Source organism: Poecilia reticulata, linkage group LG13 (genome assembly GCF_000633615.1).
Source record: "Poecilia reticulata strain Guanapo linkage group LG13, Guppy_female_1.0+MT, whole genome shotgun sequence".
NCBI classification, from domain to species: domain Eukaryota; kingdom Metazoa; phylum Chordata; class Actinopteri; order Cyprinodontiformes; family Poeciliidae; genus Poecilia; species Poecilia reticulata.
The window spans coordinates 18,318,694-18,334,791 of record NC_024343.1 but is presented as its reverse complement, the minus strand read 5'-3'; the positions used below and the strand labels follow the sequence as shown (position 1 = coordinate 18,334,791).

General features: G+C 40.0%; 1 protein-coding gene across 2 annotated transcripts in view; it reads right to left on the bottom strand.

Moving 5' to 3' along the window:
• cux1b (cut-like homeobox 1b) overlaps positions 1-16,098 on the bottom strand; it is an 82,394-nt gene that overhangs the window by 54,012 nt on the left and 12,284 nt on the right. For both annotated transcript variants that reach the window (XM_008425798.2, XM_008425799.2), the window contains exon 2: positions 4,751-4,861. In XM_008425798.2, coding sequence (XP_008424020.1) covers positions 4,751-4,861 — 111 coding nt within the window. The remainder of the gene's footprint in view (positions 1-4,750; positions 4,862-16,098) is intronic.

Sequence of the window (16,098 nt, the reverse complement as noted above, 5' to 3'; positions counted from 1 at the left end):
AAAACTTTGTTTTCACGCTGTATTTCTTTGCACTACTTTCCAAACGCTAGAAACGCCGCTGTGTGAGCGCGCACACGCGTGTGTGTGTGTGTGTGTGCGTGTGTGTTATTATGCAGACCATGAGTGCAGTTCACACCGAGTACAGCTCGGCAGACCAGACACAGTCAACGTGGGCCGGTCTCCTGGTTGCTGAATAATGGATCAGAGACGGACTCCCTCTCCGCTTAATGCAGTCTTGATCTGATGTGACTGTGATCTCCGTTGACTGCTGTGGACCACAGAGACCTGACAGCCCCCTCTATGGGCTGGTCAACCACACACAGAGCCATGCAGATGGAAAAAAAAAAGACTTCACAAACACAAAGATTTTTAATCAAGCGCAGGCCATCACATGTTATAAACCAGCCTGTTTTGGTGGGCGGCTCCGACGCTTTGGTACTTGCAGAGTTTTAGTGCCGATTCCTATTGAGCCCGTTAGAGCTCTGTAATGAATCCCGTCGCTCGTCTGGCCTGGCTCGGATTCCTCCTCCACATACCAGGGAGATGCCAGGGGCCACACAGACGCCAGAGGAGCCTTCCTAAATCACAGCCTTGTTACACTGATGAATGTGTGAGTTCTGTTCTGTGATCGAGGCTATCTGCCTATGTGCTCCTTTGTGTGCTCTGCAGGGCTGCAGCTAACGATCGGTTCGGTAATCAATTAATTGATTGATCTGACGATTAATCAGATTTTTTTTAAAAAGAGGTACACCCTACAGATTTTTTATCTCATCACAAACCGTTTTAATACAATTCTTTACATAAATAAAAAAATTAGGGATGCACGATATCGTCATGGTATCGTATCGGCCGATATTAGCTGTAAACTTTAATGTCGAACTTCGCCCATTTCGTTAAAATAACTCACCGATATAAAAGTCATTTTTATACGACAAACCAGTGACAATGATGCCTGCAGCACAGCACGTCAAATTAGTGTCAAATCATTGTCTTAGAGAGAAATATAATGCAAGTTAAAAGTGTTACATCATTTCAGCCTCATTTTTAGCATAATTTGCATTTTGTAGCAGGTTAAACTGACAAAAGATAATACAGTATTTTAATTCCACAGTAGAAAAAGCCATATACTGATGTTAGTTTATAAATCACTGAACGGTTTAGCACCACAATACCTTAAAGATCTGTTATTACTATACGAACCGTCTAGACCCCTCAGATCTTCTGGTTCTGGTCTGCTCTGCATCCCCAGAACCAGACGAGGAGAAGCAGCATTCAGTTTCTATGCACCACAGATTTGGAACAAACTTCCAGAAAACTGTAAAATAGCTGAAACACTGGGTGCTTTTAAATCTCAACTTAAAACTCACCTGTTTAGGGTTGCTTATGGCTAAATTAGGGTTAGAGTGCGGGTTTTGATGTCTTCCATGTTTTTATGTCTTTAATGTTTTTAATTTCTTCTTTCTTTTCGACGTTTTAATGATGTAATGTTTTTTGTTTTTTTATTTTTAATCTCTCTCTTTCTCACTGATTATTTCTGTTTTTATTTTAATTATGTAAAGCACTTTGAAATGCCTTGCTGCTGAAATGTGCTATACAAATAAAATTTGATTGATTGATTGATTGATTTAGTTTCACTAAGTAGGTGTAGTTAAAAAAAATATTTGTATTGGTATCGGTTATTGGAAAAATTTGTTTTAGTATATCGGCATATTGGATATCGACCAAAAATCCAGTATCGTGCATCTCTAAAGAAAATGAAAATTTTCTTCCTTTTGCATCCATTTAGTAAATCTGAACTGGGTTAAATGTAAAATGTACACATTTGGCTTAATTGCTGCTCAGAATGTTTTTTTTGTTTTGTTTTTTTTATCAAATGGCTATTTATTTTTGAGTCTGTATACTCCAGCTAATGATTGATTGATTACTAAATTAGCTGATTATTTCAATAGCCGATTAATCAAGTTTATTTGTTTCCGCCTTACTGCCTCCTGGGTGCTGCTGGTTATTTCAGAGGTGAATGTGGAGTGCAGCTACAGTTCCTCTCCACCAGGACAGGCTACATGCTGGAGTCAATCGTCACAATCCTCATCCTGTGGTAACTATAATAGGCCTGCTGTCAACTCCGCCGAGAGCTGACGATTTTCTATCCACTGTCTACACCATTCATCCATTATTCATGCCACCATCAATAATTCACCATGGTGACATTACCAATAATAACACAACAATACTTTGTTTTCACTGCGAGGTTTAAAATGTGTTGCCTTGGTAACAGAGATGAAACAAATATTCCCAGGAGGAGCGATGGGAACATAGGAACAGGACAGAATTCCCTCCTGATCCCACTTAGTAGTGTTGTCACACTCTTTTTCTCCCTTACCCCTCCTGCTTCTCTTGTCTTTCTCTCTCTTTCTCTCTCACACACACACTCTCTCAGGGACCACACTTTCTGCTCACATAAAAAACTAGGTCAGATAATACAAACTCCTGAGGGGGTTTCTGTTTTGTCTCTTTAGGATTTCAGGGAAACTAATGGAGGGACTATTTTTGGGAGATGAGCCCGCATCTCTCTGCTCCGACTTCTCCTCCCACTTTGCTTTTTTCAGTAAATAATCACAGCAGCGTTTATGAACAAAGCAGATGCTGAGACACACTCGGGCAAACTCTCAAGGTGCGTTTCCACCATGCGGCCCGGAACGGGGTTTTTTCCCCACCCCAGAACGTCCCGTTTCACCCAGGCTGTTTCTTGTGTGGGGTCCAAAAAAACGGGCTGTTAATGTAAATTGCATCTGTCGATGCTGAAAGGGGGTCGCTCCTATTTCAGGAGTGTGGACCAACGTCTTGTTCGACCTCGGTGTGTGGAAGACACACAGGCTCCCGTTGTGGAAATAATAACGTAAACTTCAGGAAGAAAACTTCAACCAGTGATTCTGTCAAATGGATTAAACTTTACAACTTCTTGTAAAGTCATTCCAAATCTCTTGGAAAAAGGTGCAACTAAGAAGCAAAACAATATTGCCAGTAGAGATTTATGTAAAACTCTCGCTTTTGGAGCAAAGATTTTTTTTTAAAGTGAGCTATAATCAGCATTTTAACCCAATGTTTTACAGCCATAAATCACCATTTCACTGTGGTTACATTCTAAAACACGTATAAAGTCATTTTACAGTTTACGTCTCTACAACCGGCTCTGATAAGATGGTTTACTCCGCTTCCACAGATGTTTCCGAATGTATCTGAATGTAGACAATGAAGCGTCGCAGTTAATAACCAGGTTTGAGTCTAGTGAATGCAAACAAAAAGTACTAAACACTTGCTGTGTAAACAAAAATGAACAGGTAATGTGAACTCTGGGGGGATTTAAACTGGGTAACGGCAGAAACAAAATGCTAGAAGGTATTCACCATGCGAAGGCTTGTTATAACCGCGGGACTCTTTCCAGTAACCAGGGTAGTTTGATGGCGCCATTATAGCCCGTCATTGTTTTCAATGAATTTACCAGGGTAAATGGAGGAAAGTAGTGTATTTTCATAAACCACAAACTTTTAGAGGGAGCTTTGTGGATATAGAGTGCTAAGCTTTTCAATATTCATGTCATTTCTACAGCATTATTATACAGTTGTGTCACTTTACAGCTTATATTTTGTGTTAACTTTAACTGTCATGTTTGCAGGGGAAAAAAAGAAACAAAGAAAGTTACTCTTTCAGTCGAAACAAAATTTTAGGGCCTTGTTTCTTCTCACTTTAAGAGCAAGAAATCTGGAAGCACAGTTCGACGAAATCGCTTTAAAATGTTAGTTACACCTTTCTGTAAATTTTCAAGGGAAATTGCATGCGTCATAAAGCGTAATCGTTTCATGCTTGATAATTGCATTGCTGAAAAACAACTCAATTTACCAACGTCACTCTCCAACACTGCTGTGGTAGAACATCAATTAATCACACGATAAACTAAAATGAGCTTGATAATTATAAATGTCCCAACTAACAGCTTTACTCGTCTTACCTGCCCGAGCCTAATGAGTAATATATTTCTTGAAGGGCAATTTTGTTTAGGGAGACTTCATAATCGATTATATCTATGGCTTCGGTGGCGTTTGGTTTATATTTCAGTTTTATTCATCGATGTTGGTTTTTTATTTTTTTTATTTTTGGATATTTAAAGTGTATTCTATGTCTAGAGTGTTCTCCAGAAATTAAAGTTTATTGATCTGTGAGAGGGCATACTTTTAATGATAATGCAATATACATTACATGAAAATAGTGTAAAAAAAAAAAACAAAACAACATTGAGTATCACAATCATTTATGGGGTAATTTATCATCCAGCAAAGTTTGTAAGTTTTTGTGACAGTCCGTAATCAATAGGAATGACCTGGTTTTTGACCTCTCAGACAATGTAAATTAAAAAGTTTCAGGAGAATGAGTTGCCAGTGAGAAAATGTTCTTACTTTGGGAAATGCTTTGTGCCTATCTACAATAAAACTCCCCCAGTGGTTCTGGGAATATCCAAAAGGCGCTGCCTCCCTAGCGCGTCGGTTTTCTGAAGTATACTTTTCCCCCAGATTTGTTCTAACATATTTTCCTTAATCCCACATTTCTGTATCAGAAGGGTTTTCTTACTAGATTGATGTAATATCCTAATCTCAGACGTCATATATGACTTGCTTATCTCAACAAAACTTTCAACGACATACAAATTTATCATGTATGGCTGCATAAAAGATTAGTGTGGGTTCAGCCGTCTCACCTCTGGCGTCGTCTTTTTGAACTCGCGGCTCAGGTCGATGAGTTTCTTTCTTGACTGCTCGCTCTCATCCTGTCTGTTGGCAAGCTGTGTGGCGGTGGCATCTAGTTCTTTCTGTAACCCAAAAACACAAATTTGTATTTATTGCTCTAGTTTGTTTGGCGCACAGCACCATCAATGTTAAAACAAAATCATTAAAGCAGACACCGCAAACATACACAAGACACTTAAACAGCAGCACGACCATCTAACAAGCCACCCAGAGGACAGCACCGCAACACCTTTCTCCACCCAAAAATAATAAAAAAATTAAATAAAAAAAAAACTGTTACAGGATCTGCTCTTCCTGGCTGTAACATCTTAGTCATCCAGCCTGTCAGTTCATAAAATACAATTATGTCGGCCGTGTAAACCTGTGTAGCAAATGGCAGCAAATTCAAGGCAGTTCTCAGCGATTATTAACTGTGAGCCCCAGACGACTCCTCCGCTCTGAGTAACATGACAACGGCAACAATTATCTAAAACAGCGTCGTCAAGGATGATCTCAGCCCCGCCTTTAACCACATTTATTTTGCATTGTTATTAATAGCCATTCACGGGCCTTGTTCCAGACGATGGGTACAATTCTGACATTAACAACACGTTCAAGACTTGTACCGATTGTATCTCTCTTTGCTGACTGTGTGGCAATTGCCGGATTATGTTGCTGTTGGATTCCTGCCCTCCCTCTCTTTTTTTCTTCTTTTTTTTCTCTCCCCCTGCAGCCTCTCCACAGATCATCCACTCACTCATTCAACCAGCAGTTCCTGAGTTTAGTCTCCTCAGTTTCCTGCACCGTGCGCTTCGCTCCTTAGTCCCCCTTCCTCCTCCCACACTTCCCACCACCACCACAAAACTCTTCCATCCACCCCCTGTGAGGACGCCCACCCCTGAGAGTGATTAAATGGTGCTGAAGGGCCGTTATGCTAACTAACGCACTAATCATTTAATACACACATTACCACAGGGGCCCTTGTGGCCCAGTCCGCTGACAAGGTCCCAAAACACACTCATGCATATATATCCCACCACACCCCATCGAAAACACACAATACAATCCTCTAAAGAAATGGCGTGATCAAGTACTAATTAGTAGATTTGCCTTCATCAGCATTAAGTTTAATTCCCTGGCCAGCCGCTATTTCTGTTTTATTCACAAACCGGGATAAGGAAAAAAAAAAAAAAAAGCATATATTCTTTGACAGACCGCTGATATAGCCTTGGTACAAAAAAAAAAAAACTTGCTTACACGCCATCTTGCTCTTGCTGCCCATGGTGCAGTTGATGTAGCAGGCTGTCTGCCTGTGGCCATGGAGCAGCTGCGCTATGTGTAAGTGAACTCGAGCGTACGCAGGAGCTTGTGCAAAGCATGGCGGAAGGAGGAGCCTAACACGTTTTTTTTTTGTTTTTTTTTTATCACTTGAAATTAATTGTCAGAAACTGGGTGCTCCACTACCTGGATGGGGATCTGATAAAAAAAACAACAACAAAGATGCTGAAAAATATATTATACTGGCTCATATTGAGCTTTTTTTGCTATTTATCTGTCAATTTGCCTCTAAAATTAGAGGAACAAAATTAAAGAATCATTCTAAAGTAAAGTAAAATGAAAGTAAAAACAATAATGTTAGCTTTTAGCGTTAGCGCTGCTAGCATGTGGCAGTCCTCATCAGTACCTCCTTACAACGCTGTTGGTCAGATAAAGAGAATTTTACGTTTCTCTGGATGTTCGACATGATGCAGTTTAAAACCTGCAGCAAATTAAGGCAACAATTTGGGCAAATATAGTTAAAATTGTGACTTGAACGCTATCGAGTATGTCTGAATGACTCATTTTTCCAGTATCGACTACATCAAGATTTTATTTTGATAAAAAAATAATTGTTCTTGTTGTTCTTTAAACAATGTCTAAATAATTAGTACCAGTAGTTTGAACCAGATCTTAATTTAAATGGAATAATCATCCATCATTCACCTAAATGTAGCCTAGAAATAGAGATATAGTGAGTACAGATGTGTCAAATCCTGGCTAGTAGTACATAAGTCTGATCTCACTGCCGAGTCTGAAAAAAAGTGTACTGCAGATTTCTTTGATAGAGGTAATTGATTTGAATGCAGTAAAACAATGAAAAAGAAGGAAATAAAAGATAATCCTAAACATATGTATCAAAGCTCGATTCCCCAAACATTTTTTTTCTTTTTTATCAAATTTGTGCATTAAAGTAAAAGCTACACTTTGATGTGTTTATAGAGCAAAAATGGTGGGAAGTCTTAATTTTGATTAATTTAATGAGCAGAAGAAAAAGAAAGATAGAGAAAACATAGGGGAATTCACAATCATTTCTGATTTATTGGTGTATCTACAGTATATTATAAAGTTCCCCTGAAGCCTACAAAGAATGGAGATCAATGAAACATTTATATAGTAGGCAAACCTATAATTTGGCCAGTTTTTTAATGTAAGTGTAAACAATGTCAAATATTTCCCCCTTTACTAAATTCATTTATACCAAGAGCTCACATCATACCACTTTGCAGAAGTACTGATGCATTTCTGCAAATCCTAATAAAGGTTAGAGATAAATGCTCTTGTGCATAAATCGGGATATTCTTGTGACTCTTTCACTTCCTGTTGTATTCAGGACTGACGTATGCTGAAGATTTTTACCCATTTATGCTTTGCAGTCCTTGGAATAAAAATAATCGCAATGAGAATTTCTCCGGTTAACCCTCAAATGCAGAACTGTGCATCGGCCATGGAACGGCTGATCGATGCATCTAAAAATAAGCCTGGTCCAAAAGTAGAGCTCTGCTTCAGAAGGTCATGTGCCAATCCCCAACGCCCTCAATTCACTTTAATCCCGCCTCAATGCACGGCGCATATTCCAACACCAGATCCCCATTTCCAAAGGAATTCTCAGCATCAAGCTAAACACATCACGTCACAAAGGGATTGGGTCGGTGCCAGGTGTTGGTTAAAACATTTTTTTAAGCTAACAAAAAATGTAACCCTTGGACTCAATCAGGTTTTGACTATGCAGCAAACTATACGCCCACATCAGCGGGCCACGGTAGACTTTACACTTGCTTTGTCAATGAAGCGTGACTTCCGAAAGTTCACAATCCCTCTTTCCAGACATTATTCTTCCACATTAAATCACGTATTAAAAAAATTCTAAACAATTGTATGCATCCGAGGCTAACTAGTGAAAAAGTAGGCTTTGGTGTTTTCTCTGCCTAATGCAGTTTTTGCATTACATGCACTGGGAGAAAAAAAAAAAATAGAGACAATATCCGCCTAAAAGCCCAGACCGCTGTGATGCAAACAATGTTTTTTAATAAGGAAAAACAGACGCACACTTTCTGGAATTAGTTTTTTAGTGCCTCCATGTGTACCCAACAAAGTGAGCTTTTACAAGAACCATGTCACAGGCTAATTTTCTTTATTCTTACTGTGTTTGTATAATAAAGTTCAGCTGGAGACAAACCTCAATCTTAAGTTGCTTAAAACAGATATTGATATTGGAACACTGGCATATAAAACACACCGTTTTCCTGAAAGGTTATATTTTTACATTTTAGCAATATCGCTCCGCGGAAGGGTTTAGGTTTTCAAGACATACGCGTTAATTTCTAACCTCTTACATCCAACCGTTCTAATACTTTTGCAGCGTGGACTGGGTGGCCAGCCGTTCCAGCTGACTGATCCTTCCTCGCACCCACTTTGGAGCTGATATTACTGCTGAGGCTAAATATAGCAGATAGCTTAATTAACAGATGGCTAAACAGAAAGATGAGGACCTTTCATTTTTATAAACAGTGAGCACGGACAGGCCAAAACGAATTTGTAGCAGCCGGCAAAGAGGTCAACAGGACAAACTTGGTTTTCAGAATAACGAAGATCAGTTTTAGAGAAGAGGGGAGCGGATCCAGACCCATTGATCTGTAATTAGGTCAAGCTTAAGTCATATGAGGCGTGTTAAACAAGTCGTTTTCTTATTTTCTGCCTCTATTCAAATCGAGTCTGCAAACGCACTTCTCTAACTTGTACCAGACAGAACTGTTGATGTCAAACAAAATGCTTCAAAGTCATCTGGAATGCCACCAAGATTTTCTTTTTCACCGATTTGATATCAATAATTAAACTTTTCATGTCAAGCAGTCAAACTACTAACCCCCCCCCCCAAAAAAAATTAAGCAGTTTGTAGAATGTGTTTTATATTAGAGAAAAAGCTTTCAGGAAAAAGAAGCCTCGTGTAGATGAGAGTGAATCTTCAATAATTACCAAGACAAGCCGTTAATAATACCTGAAAGTCACGTGTCTGCTAAATATAAAGTTTTGAAAATGTACAGTTTCAAAAGCCTCCGAGACGTCTCTCTGTACTGTTCCTATGATTTTAAATCCTTTCAATAAGATGCTAAAGAAAGCTGATGGTGTCATTTGACAAAATATGATGTTTATTACTTGATTCACAATTAGTTACTGTATTACGCATTTATGGTGTAAAGCACTGAAAATAAGACTCTCTTTACTGTTTGAAAAAGTTTTCCCTAAAAGACATCTACATTTATGGTGTGGAAACTAAAGTGCACTGGACTCAAAAATGCATCCTCAACAGTCCGGCGGGGTTCTGGAAATCAAATGTGCAGGTGTTGAAGGGCTCCACATTTCTCCTGTTCTAGCTTTTTATATTTTCTGGAATTTTACAAGTCAACCCATCAATCTGTTTAAAAAAGGTATCACTATTTGTTTAAAATAAAAGGTGCAGTTGGCAAAACTACAAGCATCAAACTCGCACCAAAACAGACCGCCTGGCTAATTAACCAGCTATAACCATCTTCTTGTGAGCAGAAAGGAATACTTTCTACACCACGTCTTCTACTACTTTTATATTGTTGTTTTTAAAGCTTTGTTTTATTACCACAAGAATGTGGTATTTTTTCAGTCGAGGCACGATCTACCATGTTCGGGGATTCTGTGTGTTAAACGATCCTCTGGTTCTTTAGTCGTTAAAGTCTTTAAAATCTGAAAAACAATAAAATTTTACTAGGATTTTTATTTAGAAAAAAAAAACTATTCAAATGAGCTCCAGCTCTATTTTTAAATGGAGCAAAGCTCGGTAAAGTCTGCACCGACTAGTTCAGCGGAGGACGAAATGTGTGTGTGTGTGTGTGTGTGTGCGCGCGTGCGTGTGTGTGTGTGTGCAGGAGAGCATTAAGTGGGCTGTAATGTCTGCGTGATTGCTGCAACAGCCCTTGCTTGGGGTTGGCCGGACTGGCCCACAGCAGCGGTCCCTGTCCTGGTTCATTTGGTCGTCTGGTCAGCTGTAAAGACGATTGGAACAGATTGCCAACACTCCCTCGAGAGACTTCAACACCGACTTGGCCAAGAAGCCTCTCTCGCACGCTGCTCCGCACGCGTGTGCTCTCACATGAGCGCACAGGCGGGCCCTCCGCAGCGAGTTTGGCGCGCCCAGTTTCTCCGTGTTCTTTTGAACCAGGCTTCAGAAGAGGAAGTCGGCGAACATGTTTCGCCCCGGCGAAATCTGGCATGGGGCGCACTTGTTTGCAGCTAGGCAGGGGAGGCTGGGGCCATTTTGGAAACGAGTATCTCTCCATCTACTGCTGTGAGGGGGGGAAGAGTAAATAAAAAAAAATAATACTCGTCGTTGATAACAGTCACGGGTAAACAAATCCCATTACCGACGGCTATCAGAACTTAGGTGTACGTCTGTGTGCTCAGCCCTCCTAATGCAATTCCTTCCACTCATGTGCAGGCAGAGAGAGGCCGTCTATCTGACTAATTCTGTCTAATTACTCTAATGAGCCACAGGTGATGATACAGTGCGACTGATTAATTAAATGGGAGGCCCCAATCAGGCATGTCTGATTATGCCAATCATATTGACTTCAGCCTAAATGAGATAACGGGAGACAGACGCACTTTAATTGGTATCAAAACTTTGTGGAATTCCTTCTGCCCTCACCCACCGACGATGACGAGCCCGATAAGCTGCTGGAATGACAACAAAGTCATTGTTATGTACACAGTATGAAGTCAATCTGCAGCTGCTGTCTGTACCGACACGGTGATCAGGAGTTTAAGGCAAGGAGGAGGAGATCACACGCAGCCTGGAGTTAGGCCTGATGCTCCGGAGAATAACTGGGAATGTGAATCCCACAAAAAACTATATCTGTTGTAATAAGTTACGAGTTGTCTGCCTTTACAATTTGACTGGAGATTGAATACAACAGTCCAGTTTCAGTCTATCAGGGAACACAAATTTAGGTCCGTCACGATATATTTCACCGTACGTTAAATTGCCCCAGAAATAATTGCGATAAATGATCATGTTGAGAGACCATTTTCAAGTAATATACTGATAATGACACAATAATGCAAGTTTGTCCTCTCAAATACAAGTAAGTGTCAAACACTGGAACTGGAAGATGTTTTGAATACCCAAGATAAAAACCTGACAAGCAAAGATAATTAAAATGAAAACACCACTTAAAACCAAAAAATCGTAAATAGAATGATTTATAAAGTCTCCAAAAACATCACCCTTCAAAAAATATTCATCATCAGAATGAAAATTATCAAGTTCATTCTAATTCATCATGCAATTAATTAATTGCTTATTGCCTGTGCTATCAGATCATGGTAACAAAAGGGCTCCTAAATTTATGGTCATTGTGTGCAATAATAACCACTTTGATTGCAATAAATAGTACGCCACAACATACAAATAAAATGCTACTCATTATCCAGGGACGCATAAATCAAAAATGGAACGACGTCAAGTACTTATCTATTGCAAATCACACAGACATAGAAACATTCACCAACATGTTTGCATATCACATGATTTCCTGATATTGTGTACCTCTAAACACCACGGTGGGAATCTTTTACCATCAAGATTCAATTCAATTCTGATTCTGAGGTCTGAGGCCACAATTCAATTAAAAGTGGACCTTCCATTCAAATTTGTTACTCAAAGATTTCTGCTTCAATCTAAAAGTTTGGAAAGCATCCTCGTGATCTTCTCCTGTCTGCTTTGCAAAACAAAATGACAAATGAGACATTAAAGTGTCTTTGTCACATTTATAAAGTTTCAAACATTAATCCGTATTTAGAGGGAACTGTTGCAAGTAGTGCCACATGTTACTTCCACTTTGGTCATCTTGGTTAAGGCACTGGCGTGTCACGACTTTCTTTTTAGTCTGTAGGTAAAGTGGTGGCAAAGCCTTTTAAGTGCAGAACTTACAGGATGGCATGGCGTACTTTGGCTGTGTGTATTTGCATTTTTTACTTCAATTAAGGCAGGTTTCAGTTGAACCTCTCTCTTTTATTTTTGTTGTGTCCACTTTGTTTTAGTGCTTTCCACCACGAGAACATTCCAGTACCGACTGCATGGTGGCGTCAGGACATCCCACGTTATTACAAAATGGATGCCAAAAGTCATCAAGATTTTTATGCGAATTGATTTGGTGTGGATGCTGCTTTTTGAGTGAAGACTTTTCACAATCAGGTGTTGAAAATGAAGTCAAAGAAGTTCAGAGGTTTAGGACGCTTCTTCACAGAAAACTTTATTTTGTATTATATGTTGAAATATGTGTTTCATTCAGCCAGAAGGAGAGCAATACTTTCAGCAAAGAACAAGAAGGTTGACTAGACCACAATACAGTTGCACTACTAGACATGCTTTCAATCAGCGTTTGTCAAGGAATGTTCTGGATTTAAAATATTGGCAGCCTTTTCGAAATCTTGCATTAAAAGTTAGTTCAGATTATTACCATCAGTAATACTTCCCTTATCTATAGTAGAAAGAAGCCACTGAGTTTATAAAAAGCAAACAAATCTTGTTGAAACTAAAACGTATATATCAGCAAGACACAACTATATATGTATTTATCTAATTTCACAAGGAACCATTGTCAGGTTTGGTGGCGTTTTGTTCAGCTGAACAAAGTTCCTGTTCTTGTGTGGCATTACATTGAGCATCAAACCAGCAGGTTGGTGAATTAGAAATCATCCTGATAGACTCAATGGCAGCTGATGCTTACAATGATAAAACACCTTTCTACTAAAGCTAAGCAAACATTTGTCAATAATCACAGAACCTCACTTCAAAGAACCCAAATAAAAATAAAAAATTCTAATATGGGCACAAAACCGTACTTTTTTCCTAAGCTAGCTATGCTAACTGGCAGAATGAGATGCTAAAGTCATTAAAATATTGACTCCAACTCATTCTACGTTTTTAAACGGTAAAACCCTGGTATAGTGAAATTGGTCCCTCACACACCGTCTCCGCTCCCAATACCATTTTAACGATTCATTCTCAATAATAGCAGAAGGCCAGAAGATAAAAACAGTTTTGCCACACTTCTGACATCATACTTCTTAAAGCAAAGTCAGAATCGATTAAATTTTCTATCAGCACATGAAAGCTTTACAATCATTTGAAATTGTCAATAAAAATACTATTCCTTTGATCCATACATGCTGCAGGCCATCACCTACAAGTTTAACATCTACAGTAGAAGCTCTAAATTTAAGGGATATTAAAAAACACATGCACTTTAGGAGTGGTTACCATAGAAGCGCCACTACAGAGGAAACTAATATGAAAATAAAGACGTCAAGTTTTTATTACAAAGTGAGGAGCCTTTTACAGCCTTTGTACTTGGCATCATGACACAGATGTTTAAGAGATGAAGTTCTTTTTTTTATCCTGCAAGAGCAGTCACTAATCTTTCCTTTCATCTCCAACATGTCTGAGGCTGTTATGCGGTTATGATAGTAAACAGTAAAGGCGTCTGGAAAGATGTCTTATCTAAAGATCTACGAAGCCTACCTTTCAACCCCGCCCCCACTCTTTCACCCGGTACAGCGTTCCAGCTCCACGGCGGCTGACTCGTTCTGTCTGCCAAAACCTACTCTGTGTGTATGTGTGGAGGAGCTGTGGGGTGGCGGCTCAGTCAGGAGCGACAGGCACACTCGCTACGACGACACAGTACACGATCGCAGATCACAGGCACGCCCCCCTACCCCCCAAAACATAACAGCAGCAAAGATAAGAGCCTGCCATCCTTGCTCGTTTCCCTTCCTACCTACCTTTTACATAGCAGGTTAGAGAGCTTTAAATATGCCAGCAGACGCCGCTTTCGAAAACAAACCACAAGTCTTATCCTCCATTTTTGCTTTTCCTCTACCCTACTTTGGAGTAAAAAGCCACAAAGTTTTCAAGCCAACGCTACAGTTTCAGTGCAATGACGATTTCAGCCCGTGTGTTTGCACGCGGGGCGGTTGGGGAACGGGGAGGGGGAGGGGGGAGGCCTGACGCTCCACAGCCTAACAAGACGCTTGTGCTCCCTGAGCGTTTTGCTCCTTTTTTTGAACACAGATCCATATCTACCAACAGCGCGGGAGCTGTCAAGACTCACCTCGGCCGTGCTGACGCAAGCCCGGATCAAAAACAGCCTTTTTACACCGCCGCTTCGTTTGTATTGATCCATGTTTCTCTTCTGAGAGACCGGTTGTTGTTTTATCTCCCCTACATCCAAAGCCTTAACTCTCTTGAAGCTTACAGAGAGCGAGTCATTATTTTGCCTGACCTATTGTCTGACAAGGGAGATTCAAGGGCCTGCGCTGGGCCTAAATACAAATATAATGAGACTAAGATGGTTTCTGGCGTAAAGGAAGTGCAGCTCACTTGGTCTCATTTTGCGGAGTTCGAATTTCGCTGGAGGCCCGTGTCACAAAGGGTGAGTGGTATGGAGAGCGCGATGGGAGGAANGGGAATACGGCGATATGCTGGGATGTAATGCATTGGTGAAAGGGCAAGATTTTTCATCCCTGCGTTTACAGGGTGGAACGGCGAGGATATTGAGATCCGAGATAGGATCAGAGGGTAGTGAGCTGTTTCGGCTACGATAAAGGCCAGGCGTTACAAACGCAACACCGGTGGAGAGAAAGAGAACCGGAGAGACACAGCGAGAGAGAGAAAGAGGGAGAGAGAGTATCACACCTCTCATCCCTGAATTAATGCCTCCATTCTGCCAGGAAGCCATTCTGTGCCAGTGAGGGGAAGATTGGGGAGGGGATGAAGGAACAGATACAGACTAGAAAAAATGGAAACGCGATCATAGAGTAGGGGGGGGGTGATAGGGATTAATCAAGTCCAGAGGAGGGGGAGGACAAGGACTCTCTAGGCCCTACAGCACATATACAGGCCTGAGACCCAAGGCTGTGAACTTAGTAGTGCTAACAGTTGACATAACGTGAAATGCAAATGGTGGAAACTTGACATTAACTGATCAGTGCCACAGATTTTTTTTTGGATCAGAAAGCAACAGCATAAATATATAGTCCAACCTTTATTTGGTATTTATTATAGAAAAGAAAAAGCCCATGTATTTGCTATCTGATATGTTTATAGATCAAAAGTCATTTATTCTTCCAGTTGTGATTTACTTAATGAACAGAACCAGATATAATCAAAATCTGATTTTAATCTGATTTTACCAATCAGGGAAACTGGCACGTTCTGAACTTTGGACGGTTGATTGATGGATCTCAAAGAATCAATCTTGTTTTACCAGTCGTTTCTCTACTTATATTGCTAAAGTTATTTAGCAATATATATTATACTTTAACGGGGATTCTCAAGTAAAAGTACAGAATAAACATTTGGACACTTCGCTCTTTTCATCTTTGTATTCTTTCTAGCAAACAAGACTGGCAGCTCAGGTAGCAAGGCTGCAGTCAACTGTGCAACTCAACCCTAGTTTTAGAACAGAGTTACTGTAAGCAGGGCCTACCCCAGTGTATTATAAGCCTGGCGGGCTAGGGTTTTTATACACCAGTAACGGTGACAGTAAAGACAGGATTAAGCTGCAAATATAGTTGATGTGGTGAACTGGGCATGAAGAGTGTGCACCGACTGTGCCGTCCAGAACCTGCCCATTGATCTCACATGCCATTAACTCTAAATTATGATGCCATTTAACACAAAAACCATGCTTAATATTCTTTTTGTTTCTATAATTAATTTCCAAACAGCTGAATTTGTTTCTCTTTTAAGTGGAGTAAACCGTTTTTACCTTTATTCAACCAGCTGACTAGCAGTGTATGTCAACAAGTGGTGGAGGGGCAGAACAGTATTACTTTATTTGCCAAAAAGCTATAAAAATAAAATAAAATAAATAAATTTAATTCCTCTGGCGCTCTGGTATCTCACAAAAGTGACTAAACCAGTGATTCAAAGAAACATGCTCTTCCTGGCTTATACTGATTTTTTTTT